The 13,538-nt window shown below is 44.6% G+C and overlaps 1 protein-coding gene across 2 annotated transcripts in view; it reads right to left on the bottom strand.

The window, feature by feature from the left end:
- Positions 1 to 13,538, bottom strand: part of CRAMP1 (cramped chromatin regulator homolog 1) — a 60,685-nt gene that overhangs the window by 28,325 nt on the left and 18,822 nt on the right. For both annotated transcript variants that reach the window (XM_073553609.1, XM_073553608.1), the window contains exons 8-10: positions 8,685 to 8,808; positions 8,491 to 8,572; positions 7,197 to 8,183 (exon numbers count right to left, since the gene is read on the bottom strand). In XM_073553609.1, the coding sequence (XP_073409710.1) occupies positions 7,197 to 8,183; positions 8,491 to 8,572; positions 8,685 to 8,808 (1,193 nt within the window). The remainder of the gene's footprint in view (positions 1 to 7,196; positions 8,184 to 8,490; positions 8,573 to 8,684; positions 8,809 to 13,538) is intronic.

Here is a 13,538-nt window from a genome sequence, read left to right as displayed (position 1 = left end):
CATGGAGCACTGCGTGGGGCCATTATATTGCATGGAGCACTGCGTGGGGCCATTATACTGCATGGAGCACTGCGTGGGGCCATTATACTGCATGAAGCACTGCGTGGGGCCCAGGGTGGATAAAAATCAATGTTTAAAAAAAAAAAAAAAAAAAAAAAACGGATTTTTTTGATTTAAATCGGATTTTTTTCAATAAACTGCTTTTTGAGGAAAATATTTTACCATCCAAAGGTTCTTCCATCATGAGATAAAGCTGAGTTGTTTAACTCAATAGAATAAAGGCTGTATATGTGTAACATTCACAATGCCATGCTCTTCCAGAGGTTTCTGTAGGATTAGTGGGCAGTTTCTCTCCTATATTATCACAGACGCTCGCTTTACTTACGCAGTTCTCAAAACTGAATTTGACTCCGCAGAGGTCCCAGCCTCTTCTTCACGGCAAAAATGTTACAACATGAACAGAGTTGAGAAAAAGACCTTAATCCTATTGTTCTACAAACCTATGAATACAGAATCAACCCCTTCAGTGCCAAGTCCAAGAAGTTAGACAATATGTTTCTGACTGTTTGGAGTGGAATAGATCTGCACAACACAAGAAGAATGTGAATCTAAGTGTGAGGAGGAGGAAGGGCAAGCAGACAAGAAAATGAAAGTGAAACTTTGAGCACAATACTGCAGCATAGCCACAGACAGACAAGTCTGGATCTGTTTGTGTGTACGATCTGAGGTTTATTACATTCTTTCCTTATAATGGCAGCAGGCCGTAAAAGAGACCCAGTTTGGGAATATTTTAATGAAGCTCCTTCGCCTATCGGTAAGGCAGGCATGCGTGCAAAATGCAAACGATGCAACAAAGAGATGCAAGGCCTGGTGGCGCGAATGAGGCAACATCATGAGAAGTGCGGTGATGAAGATGACCAAAGTAACACTTCTGAACAGGCAGGATCTTCAAGTTGGTAAACATTTTTATTGAATCCTATTTCTAAAGACTGAACTGTCATGTGTGAGAAAAATTATATTTCTTATTATTACTGCATGTTACTGTCATTTGGTACAGTTATGAAGAAAAACAAATATTCCTTTTGGGGCAGGGGCAGTGATGTGTTGTGTACAATAAGCAGAAATTGTATAAACAATAAAATAACAGCATTGACTTTTTTTGTTTAGGGGAATTCATGGATTCTGGAAACTATCCACCTCCAAGATCACCATCATCCTGTTCTACAGTTTCAGAGTTATCCATCCAGGATAGTGCTTCATTAGCAGCAGCTGCATCATCATCAGACACCCACAGCCACATATCACCATCACCCAAAAGGAAGAAAAAACCTTTACCTCCTGGAACCACCATAGATAGGTTTGTGATAAGAACTAGCAGATTAGAAAAAGAGTTGATTGAGGAAAAAATTGCCCAGTTTATTTATGCAACGAACTCTTCTTTCCGTCTGACTGAGAACCCACATTTCATTAATATGGTTCAGTCACTGAGACCAGGATACAGTCCACCCAGCAGAGCTGATGTTGCAGGGAAACTGCTGGATCAAGTGTATGACAGAGAAATGGAGCAATGTGCAACAGCTCTGGAGGGTAAAATTGTTAACCTAAGTATTGATGGGTGGAGTAATGTCCACAATGATCCTATTGTATGTGCTTGTATAACAACAGAAGAAGGTAAAGTATTCCTTGCACAAACAACTGATACGTCAGGAAATGCACACACAGCAGAATACTTACAAGAAGTGGCAGTAAAAGCTATAACGACATGTGAACAAAAATTCAAATGTCTAGTACGCAGTTTGGTCACTGACAATGCTGCAAACGTATCCAAGATGAGAAGAGATTTAGAAGAGCAGGGAGGGAATACAAAGCTGCTAATAACATATGGTTGCAGTGCTCATTTGCTGCACCTCTTAGCCAAAGACTTAAGTGTTCCAGAAATAAAGGATAATGTTGTTGAAATTGCTAAATACTTCTGTAATAATCATTTTGCTGCAGCAGCTCTGAAAAGGATGGGTGGAACCAAGCTAACGCTCCCACAAGATGTTAGATGGAACTCTGTGGTGGACTGTTTTGAGCAGTATATCAAAAACTGGCCTATTCTGATGACACTTTGTGAAGAAAATCGAGATAAAATAGATGGCACTGTCACGGCCAAAATCCTCAACATTGGGCTTAAGAGAAATGTTGAAGATATGCTGAGCTTCCTGAAACCCATCTCTCAAGCTTTAAACAAAATACAGAAAAATAGCTGTTTTATTGCGGATGCTGTTGAAATTTGGAAGGAACTGAGTGAACACTTAAAAACAGAACTACACATGGACAGAATTAAATTACAAGCAGTAAACAAACAAATGGGACAAGCACTGACTCCAGCTCATTTTTTGGCAAATATTGTCAATATCCAATATCAGGGTCAAAACCTAAGTGCTGAGGAAGAGGAGTTAGCTATGACATGGGTATCCAGCAATCATCCATCTTTAATGCCAACTATAATAAACTTCAGAGCTAAGGGGGAACCATTCAAGAAATATATGTTTGCTGAAGATATTTTAAGGAAGGTCACACCAGTAAACTGGTGGAAGTCACTTAAGCGCTTGGATTTAGAGACTGTTCAAGTAATGATTTCACTTTTAACAGCAGTAGCTTCTTCTGCAGGCATTGAAAGAATATTCTCTTCCTTTGGACTCATTCATTCTAAATTGAGAAATCGGTTGGGACCCAATAAAGCAGGAAAGCTTGTTTTTCTTTTCCAGATTATGAATAGGAACAAAGAAGAAGATGATGATGAAGATGATGACAAGTGAGCTACAGAGGACAGCAGGGACAGTAGTATTTAAGTTTTTCATGTGTCGGCTGGGCTGACAGTCTAAGTTTCTTAAAATATATATATATTTTGTTTAGCCAAATTAGTTAACAAACATGGATGTTTGTTTAAGCAAATAACTTATGCTGTAATGTTGTTATTGTTTCAGTTGAATAAATCTATTTAAATTGTTATTAAGGTCAGGATTATTTTTCTCCTTCCTAAGTACAACAGAACAGTGGTGTCCAAATATGAATGATTAACCCATTAAACTGGGGAGAAAAAAGTAATATAAAAAGTGATTCTAAAAATCTTCATCTACTTGCATGTTAAAGTAGCAAGAACTAGTTTAGGTAGAAACTTTGATTTAAATCACTGATTTAAATCAAGCCTCACTGACTAGTGATTTAAATCGTGATTTAAATCAGTTAGATTTAAATCAAATCCACCCTGGTGGGGACATTACACTGCATGGAGCACTGCGTGAGGCCATTACACTGCATGGAGCACTGCGTGGGGCCATTACACTGCATGGAGCACTGCGTGGGGCCATTACACTGCATGGAGCACTGCGTGGGGCCATTACACTGCATGGAGCACTACGTGGGGCCATTACACTGCATGGAGCACTACGTGGGGCCATTACACTGCATGGAGCACTACGTGGGGCCATTACACTGCATGGAGCACTACGTGGGGCCATTACACTGCATGGAGCACTATGTGGGGCCATTACACTGCATGGAGCACTATGTGGGGCCATTATACTGCATGGAAAGCAATGCGGGCCCATTATACTGTATGCAGGAGTATATGGGGCCATAATACCGTATGCGAGAGTATGTGGGGCCATTATACTGTATGGAAAGCAATGCGGGCCTATTATACTGTATGCAGGAGTATATGGGGCCATAATACCGTATGCGAGAGTATGTGGGGCCTTTATACTGTATGAAAAGCAATACAGGGCCCATTATACTGTATAAAGAACTATGTGGGGTCCATTATACTGTGTGGAGGGCTGTGATGGGGAATCAAACTGTGATGCATCACTAAACTTTACCGGGTGGGTTGAGGGGGTACAGTAGGGTCATCATATCGTGCGTGTGGAGGGTACTGTGAAATAATTCACTGTGGGAGTGTCTTATTGTGGTTGGGGTGGAACTTTGGTTGGTATCATAGTTTATTATCTGTATTATTTATTATTCAAGGAATTTTTATCCTTTGTTACCACATATTTAAATTAGGCCATTGGGCTACATGATTTTTACTGCTCCTACATAACATATTACATTATTCCAATATACTAAGATCTATTAATTAAAAAGTACTTTTTTCATGGGACAACCCCTTTAAGTTTGTTTCTATATGAAAAGGTTCATCGTTCTATTCAATTATAAGGAAAAACTTCCTCAACTGTAGAAATGTTTTAATATCAAGCTTGGCCCATAACTTTGTCCAAGCTTTTAATTTTGGCCCTCTGTACACCAGGGATGACAAACTCCAGTACACAGATAGGCTGCACGCCTACAAGGGCCGGGCAGTACCCATTACCTGCACCTGATCGGACATCAGATGCTGGATAAGACAACGGCCGAAGAAACTGGTCCGATACCTATCAGGAACCGAACATCTCTCCTGTAAATTAAGATATGTGCAACGTACCCCCGCCAGGCATCAAGCAGCTGCCTCTGCAGCTATTCGGGGTCCACTGTGATGCATCGGCTCCGCTGCGGACATGTGCCACTGATGCTTATGCAGCAGCATACGCTGAAGCCTTCTTTTGGAAATCCTCCCATCAAATACCTTTGGGAGAAGGCATCCCCCCCAGAGCCTCGCCTTGTGCAGAGAAGTGTGCCTCCGGGTTAAATAGCTGTGGACAGAGCTTCCGGTATAAGCTCCTAGACAATGCCCTGATAAGCCCGATTGAGAAAGACTGAACGCACCAACCTGTATAGTTATTAGTGTGCATCTTAAGAATCATAGAATCATAGAGTTGGAAGGGACCTCCTGGGCCATCTGGTCCAACCCCCTGCTCAAAGCAGGATTCGCTAAATCATCCCAGTCAGATGTCTGTCCAGCCTCTGTTTGAAGACTTCCATTGAAGGAAAACTCACCACTTCTCGTGGCAGCCTGTTCCACTCATTGATCACTCTGTCAAAAAGTTTTTTCTAATATCTAATCTGTGTCTCCTCCCATTCAGTTTCATCCCATTGCTTCTAGTCTTTCCTTGTGCAAATGAGAATAAAGTTGATCCTTCTACAATGTGACAGCCCTTTAGATACTTGTAGACAGCTATTAAGTCTCCTCTCAGTCTTCTCTTTTGCAAACTAAACATTCCCAAATCCTGCAACCTTTCCTCATAAGACAGGGTTTGCAGACCGGTCACCATTCTGGTCGCTCTTTTCTGAACTTGCTCCAGTTTGTTGATGTCTTTTTTAAAATGTGGTGCCCAAAACTGGACACAATATTCCAGATGAGGTCTGACCAAAGAGGAGTAGAGGGAAATAATGACTTCACGTGATCTAGACTGTATGCTTCTGTTAATACATCCTAGAATTGCATTTGCCTTTTTTGCTGCTGCATCACACTGTTGACTCATATTCAGTCTGTGATCTATTAGTATACCCAAGTCTTTTTCACATGTGCTGTCACTTAGCCCTATTGCTCCCATTCTGTATATGCTTTTTTCATTTTTATTGCCCAGATGTAGTACTTTGCATTTCTCCCTGTTAAAAACCATTCTGTTAGTTGCTGCCCACTTCTCCAGTTTATTTAAATCTTTTTGAATCCTCTCTCTCTCTTCTCTAGTATTAGCTATCCCTCCTAGCTTTGTGTCATCAGCAAAAAAAACAAAAAAAAACAACTTGTATTTAAAGTCCTTGCACCATAGGCTATGTCCATACGGTGTCAATTACAAGGCGGGGAGGCTGCACAGTTTTCTCAGGCGCGGCCACTCCAGGAAAATCACCAGCGGACGTTTTCCGGAGGCAGTTTCGCCATCAATGTTAAAGTACTGAACAACCCCTTTAGAAAGAGTAACAAACTCCAAACATGTGTTTTTCAAATTTGGCAAGTACTTTAACTGTCTGCAGATTGATGGGAGTCCGAGACCCCCAAACAGATTCACAAGACAGCAACCCGAACGCACACACAGAGCGGCAATAGAAATAATAGGCTATAAAGCTGTACACTCCTGTCTGCGGAGCTGCACACTGTGCGGGGGTCAATTAAGAGATTGGTAGGGGTCTCAGGATCCGGATCCCCCCCTCGGATCTACAGGCAATTAAATTCCCTTTCAAATGTTAGAGAACATGTTCTAAGTTTAATGACTCTTTAAGCTAGCCACTTCTCAACTCCAGTCCTCAAGACCCACCAACAAGTCATGTTTTCAGGATTTCCTTAGTATTGCACAGGTGATGGAATTAATGCTTGAGCAGGTGTTGAAATTATCTCCTGTGCAATGCTAAGGATATCCTGAAAACTTGACCTATTGGTGGGTATTGAAAACTGGAGTTGAGAAACACTGCGCTAGTGTCTTATGTATGGACTCCAGTGATGATGGTGGAGGATCTTTCAAGATTATTTTTAATGTGTACCTCCAGTTTCAGAAAACTTTGGACATGTTAGAGGGACATGACAGAAGTTTCGACAGATAAAGGTTTGGAGGCCGAGACCTCCAGTAATCGCAGCAATGAACAGCCAGAGAGTACGTTGCCCATGTTCAGCTCCACTGCTCTCGGAGAAGTGAAGATGGCCATGCAAGACTACATATGCTCCACAACTATCAACGGAGAAAAGCCATAAACAATATGATGGAGGAGAGCACTCAGCTAAAAAGGGGGCTGCCTCATGCTCATAAATGGGTGTAATTGTAAAGCACATGTAAAATGAAGCAAATAAGAAATTCATCTTTTACTAAAGATCCTCTCCGTTCTCAAGAACAGGGGGACTATTAATTTTATATAGTACAACTCACTGCCTCGGTTACCGGCCACCACTGCAGTCGCTGCCCGACCGGTTACCTACGCATGGAGTCTACCGCACAAGCCGGCTCTGTAGACTAGCAGCGGGCTGCATCGTTTGATGCTCTTCCCCATCGTGCAGAGGCAAAGCTATCCTTCATAGTAGCCTGGGAGTGAACCCAGTTTGGACCAGTGGCATTACTACGCCGCTGGTCTGATCCGTCAGTCTTCAGGAGTGCACCGCCCCTGACAAAGCAGGCAGATGGGAGGCAGGAGAGCAGTGTGCTCCTGAAGATTGAGACAACTCCTTTAATTCTTCTGCACCATTCATATCAATAATGGAGGCCTCAGCGCTCAGATCCTTGCAGATCAAACTGCAGACTTATCACTAAAACTGGACATAAAAAAAAAAAAAAATGACCACTTACGGTTTTGGGGTTCAGCTCTGTAGCTATGAGCCGTAACAGACAGCTAAGGAGTCTCTGTTTGTGGCGTAAAGGGGAGTCCGAGTCATCTGATCTGTTTGGATCCATCCACTCATATTCCAGCTGTAACTTGCCCGGTTTGCCCAACATGAGGTAGACCTCGGCTAGTGTCAGGTTTTCTGAAGTCTGCCGATTCCAGCCTTCTTGACGCAGCTGCTCGGTCAGCTGGTTAGAGTTGTCTTTCGGAGCTTTGGATGAACCGCTCTGCTCCTTCACCTGAGTGTTCTGTCCTGAAGCATGTGTAGTGCAATTGTCCAGCTGGGGGCTTGTCGTCTGCATTTCTACCTTTTCCCGGCTTGGAGACTCTACATCTCCAGGAGGTTTGGGGTTTGACTCTGGGGATGTTGGAGGACAGGCAGCAATATTATCAGTCGCCTGATTAATGTCCGGAACGATAAGATCTTGGCAAGACTTTAAATAACGGGGCAAGGGGTCATTTAATGAAAGTTCCTCCACATCTGGAGGTGGACAGCCAGATATCTCACCAGTTGGAGAGGTATCCATGGGCTCTGGTGGGGCTTCATCTGGAGTCTTTGGTCCATTTGACACCCTATCAGATGATACGCTCTCCAGCAAACCATTCTCCACATTCTGAGTCTTCTCCGGCATGACGTTACTGGGCAACTCGACTTTGTTTCCTTGTTTAGCATCCGCATTACCTCTTGGGCACTTAAGTTGTACCCGAGCAGTGCCTTGTCCAGTTTGGATGCCAAGGATCTGAGCAGGGGGTAACAAGTGAATGTCCTTCGAGCTCTGCTTGTACTTGCCAGACTCCTGCCAGTGAACGGTACAATGAGCTTTGGAGTGGACAACCCTTGCCACTCCGGGTAAAGAAGACAACTGAGCCGTTTCTGGTGGGAAGAGGTAAAGTTCTTCCTTGGGGTCCGGAGACTCCATGTCTGCCAACTGAGGATCATCCATACTTTTCCTCTTAAGAAAATCAGTAAAGGAACTTAAGCATTGGAACACAAAACATAGGTGACCTGGAGCACTCAGCAGGAGTCATATGTCTGGGTACAGTACCTGTATAGTCTTTGAAGCAGAAGACGCTTCAGTAAAACGCCGGCATTGCTTTCTCTGAAGCGTCTTCTTTGCCACTGCTATGCATATATTAATTTTTAGGGTTTTTTTTCCAAGCAGAATCCACCTGAAAAAGACTTGGCGTGCACATACTATGAAACCTTACACTTCTGATCGGCCCCAAGCCTAACATTCAATGACCGTAATAAAAGGATACAATCCGAACTTCCTGCAGAGCCCATTTCTGCTTGAGAAATTCAATGAGACTGGAGACTTTTCTGTGCAGCTCCACCATCATCCTGGGAAAAAAATTGAGGACGGATGAGGAAGGATTCATCTATCCTGTAGGCGATTCCGAGAATTTATCATACAACCCCTTTAATTAGTTCTATACACCTTATGTTCCAATACCTGAGCCGGGGGTTCTGTGCCAGGCTTTGCACACGGGCCCAAGCCTGGTTGTTTCGGGGTTGTAGCTCTACAGGTACTTTTAGAGGCAGCCGTACCGGTTTCTGATCTTCCTCATCACTCAGACCTAGACATAGAAAAACATAAAAGTATTAAGTTACGTACCGGTAACGGTATTTTTCGGAAGCCCATGACAGCACCACGAGAGAGGGGATCCGCCCTTTAGGAACAGGAAACCTACAGATACAAAAAGGGCGGCACCTCTCCCACGCATCAGTTGGTTTACAGAGCTTGAGAGGCTACCATGGTTAGTACACAACATATAATATATACAACCTATCTACCCTATATAGCAGAAATATATATATATATATATATATATATATATATATATATATATATATATATATATATATATATTTTTTTTTTTTTTTACACCATCTCCCACATACCGTAAATTGTGGACAATCTTCTAAAGGAGTGCACCCCTATATGTGAACAAGGGAGGGAACTAAGGGTGCTGTCATGGGCTTCCGAAAAATACCGTTACCGGTACGTAACTTAATACTTTATTCGGACTCCCATGACAGCACCACGAGAGAATTACAGAGATGTAAACTAATTTAGGGCGGGACTACAGCCTGCAGCACCCTTAGCCCGAAGGTGAGATCTGAAGAGGCACCCATATCTAATCGATAGTGGTTAAAAAAGGTGGAAGGAGATGACCAGGTGGCCGCCTTACATATCTGATCAATTGACACTCCAGATCTTTCTGCCCAAGATGATGCCATGGCACGAGTGGAATGCGCCCTCAGGTTCTGCGGAGCCGGACCTCCACCTGCTGTGTAGGCAAGAGAGATAGCCTCCCTAATCCACCTCGCTAATGTGCGTTTTGATACCCTACAACCTTTCCTGGGACCTTGGAAGGATAGGAATAATGCATTCTCCTTCTTCCAAGGATCCGTGGCTGCTAAATATTTAAGTAAGCATCTCCTAATATCTAATGCCTGAAGTTTTTGCTCCTTAGGGTTGGTCGGATTAGGGAGGAAGGAAGGCAGAACTATCTCTTGTGTCCTGTGAAATTGTGATGCTACCTTGGGAAGGTATGCTGGATCTGGCCTTAGGATTACTCTATCCTGTAAGAACTCTGTGTAAGGGGGCAATCTGGAAAGTGCCTGTATGTCGCTCACTCTACGTGCGGATGTTATCGCCACTAGAAAAGCTGTCTTGAGATATAATCTTTAATGAGGCCGAATCCAGAGGTTCAAATGGTCTTTTTGTCAAGGCCGTAAGGACTAAATTTAAGTCCCAAGGTACACATCTGTCTTTGTGTATGGGTCTCGATCTAGCCGCTGCTTTGATGAACCTTGCTACCCAATAGTTATTGGCAATATCACATGCAAACAAGGCCCCTAAGGCTGAAACTTGTACTTTTAATGTACTTGTGGAGAGACCCAATTCGAGACCCTTCTGGAGAAATTCCAGAATATGTTTCGTGGGAGTTCCGTCTCTGGCGTCAAACTGAAAGGTGGACAGGAATCGCTTCCAGGTCCTAGCATAAATGTTAGTGGTAGTCAATTTCCTGCTTTTTAGGAGGGTATCAATTAACTTCTTGGAGAACCCTCTATCCTCTAACAGTGACCTTTCAAAGACCACGCCGTCAAATGGAGTCTCGCTACTTGTGGGTGGCTGACTGGCCCCTGGTAGAGGAGATCCGGAAGGTTCGGCAGCACCCAGGGATCGCATACAGACATGGTCCTCAACCATGCAAACCAGGTCCTCCTGGGCCAAAAGGGGGCAATTTATATGACTCTTGCCCGATCTTCCCTGATCTTCCTTACTACCAGAGGTAGAAGATTTAATGGCGGGAAGGCGTATGCCAGAGAAAAGTTCCATCTTATCAGGAGGGCGTCCACTGCTAGTGGATTTTCCCTGGGATTCAAAGAGCAGAACGATTTTTCTTTTCTGTTTTCTCTGGTGGCAAAGAGGTCTACCTCTGGCCGACCCCATCTGCGGACAATCTGGTGGTAAATATCCCTGTTCAAAGCCCATTCTCCTTGCTTTAGAGCCTTGCGGCTTAGAAAGTCTGCCTTTACGTTGTCCTTTCCTCTGATGTGGAGCGCCGTCAAAGATAGAAAACTTCCCTCTGCTATTTGAAGGAGACGTTCTGTTGTCCGCATCAGGGCGTCGGAGCGGGTTCCACCTTGGTGGTTGATATATGCTACCGCTACCTGGTTGTCCGAGAGTATCCTCACGTGATGGCCCTGTAGGTACATAATGAGTTTTTTGACTGCCTGCTCTATCGCCAATAGCTCTCTTTGGTTGTATGAGATCTCCGTATCCGAATGTCCCTGTACCACTATGTCCCCCATATGGGCCCCCCAACCGAAGGGACTAGCGTCTGTGGTTATAACACGGGTTATCTGCGTTATCCAGGGCACCCCTGAGGCTAGGTTCTCATCATCGAGCCACCATCTAAGCGATGTGAGTGTCGAGGGGCTTAGCAACAGTTGACCTTGTAAGGAGTGTCTTACGGCCCTGCTATTAAATAGGACATCCTTCTGAAGGGCTCTAGTATGGAATTGTGCCCACCTAACTGCTGGGATGCATGAGGTTAGAGATCCCAACAGGGACATGGCCTGTCTGAGGGTCATAGAAGGATTATCAACCGCCCGAAGAACCTGCTGCTGTATCTTTTGCATTTTATCCAATGGCAACAGACACTGCTGAGTTTCTGAATTTAATAGTAAGCCTAGAAACTTTTGTATTTTTGAGGGCTGGAGTCGGGATTTCTCGTAGTTTAATATCCATCCGAGGTTTTCTAACCTGGACTTAGCTCTTTCTATCTGGGATGTACAATGGCCCCCTGATTTTCCCACAATTAAAAAATCATCCAAATATGGAACAATCAGGATGTCCACCTCCCGTAAATGCGCCATCACTTCGGCCACTATCTTTGTAAATACCCGGGGCGCTGCAGAGAGACCAAAGGGAAGGGCTCTATATTGATAATGACGGACTGTGCCGTCTATTGAAACCGCCACCCTCAGGAACTGCTGGAAGTCTGCATGGATAGGTACATGATAGTACGCATCTTTCAAATCTATGACTGCCATAAAACACCCTTTAAACAATATTTTTTTTGTCGTATTGATGGACTCCATCTTAAAAGTACGGTTCACCAAAAACTTATTAAGGAAACGTAAGTTAATGATCGTTCTAAATGTCTTATCAGGTTTTTGGATCAGGAATAAGGGAGAGTAGAACCCTCTTCCTCTCTCAGCTTCCGGAACTTCTATCAGGATGTTTTTCTGGCATAGGCTCAAGACCTCCGCTTCTAAAGCTGCTTGTTCAAGGGGTGAAAATCTTAAAGGAGTGGATTTAAAGGTATCCCGCGGGACCTGGGTAAACTCCAATCTAAGCCCGGTGGATATTACATTGCGCACCCAGTCACTATTTGTAATCTGTGACCATGCCGGAAGGAAGGATGATAGTCTACCTCCCACGGGAATTGCTAGTCATTGATTCTGTCTCTTTTGATCTCTAGACGAGCGTCTAAACATGTAGCCCGTACCTCTTCTCCTTCTATCTTCCCATCTGGGACGGTCTCTAATAGGCGAAGAATTGGGCCTTCTCCCCAGACGGAGTCTCCTTCTACCAAATGGGCGTCGGTAGGATGTAGGCCAGAGATTTGGGAATTTTTTCTTGTCGTCCCCAGCCTTCTCAAGCAGTTCGTCCAGGACTGCGCCGAACAAATATTCCCCCTCACACGGAATAGTACAAAGCTTCGCCCTGGTCTGAATGTCTCCCTGCCAGCACTTTAGCCACAGGGCTCTACGAGCCGCATTAGAGAGACCTGCTGCTCTGGCTGCCATTCTTACTGCATCCGCCGAGGCATCTGCTAGGAAGGCTGCTCCCTCTTGGATTGTTGGTAGGGCCCCAAGAATTGTTTGTCTTGACGTACCCTGTTTTAATTGTGACTCCAACTGGTCCAACCAAACCATCATGGACCTGGCTGTGCATGTTGACGCCACTGCTGGTCTTAAGGAACCGGCTGCCATCTCCCAAGTATTCTTAAGGAAGGTGTCTGCCTTCCTGTCTAGGGGATCTTTAAGGGATCCCATGTCCTCAAAGGGCAGCGAGGATCTTTTCGATGCCTTTGCAATGGCCGCATCTAATTTGGGGGCCTTGTCCCAAGTATTTACTGCCGGATCGTCGAAGGGATATCTGCGTTTGAGGGCTGGTGGTAGCGACCCTCTTTTATCCGTTTTTTTCCACTCTCTGTGGATTAGATCCTGGATCTTCTGATTTAACGGGAAGACTCTATGCTTCCTCTGCTCCAGCCCCCTGAACATGACATCCTGCATGGATAATTGGGGCTTAGGCTCCTCTACTTCCATTGTCCCTCTGACTGCTTTGACCAGCTTGTCTACCCGGTCAAGAGGCAGACAAAACCGCCCAGAGTCCTCTTCTCCTGAGGAGGACGAGGGAGATGAAGCCTGGGAGTCTCTACTTCTCCTCCATTCTGCCGAGGAATCGGACTCCACCGGGACCCCGCCCTTTATAGTTTCCGGCTGGGACAGTGACTTTAGGGTTTCCTTCATTTCTGCCCTAACAATGTCTCTCAAACTCGCTGCTACCGCGGGCGACTCTTCCGCCACTGTCTGCTGAATACAGGGGGGGCACAATCTTTTGGGGCATGAGTCCGGTAATGGGCATGCACAGAGTGCGCATTCCCTGTGTTTAGTTTTACTTGAAGCCTTCTTCCCCTAGAATAAAGCACAGAAGGGGGGCCCCGTCACTGAGTGAACTTTCACGAAGATCACTTACCAGTGCCACTCTCAAGTACCGGAGGAT

Source organism: Dendrobates tinctorius, unplaced genomic scaffold (assembly GCF_039654945.1).
Source record: "Dendrobates tinctorius isolate UK_male_01 unplaced genomic scaffold, ASM3965494v1 ptg000202l, whole genome shotgun sequence".
Lineage (NCBI taxonomy): Eukaryota > Metazoa > Chordata > Amphibia > Anura > Dendrobatidae > Dendrobates > Dendrobates tinctorius.
This window is presented reverse-complemented; position numbering and strand designations above follow the sequence as displayed.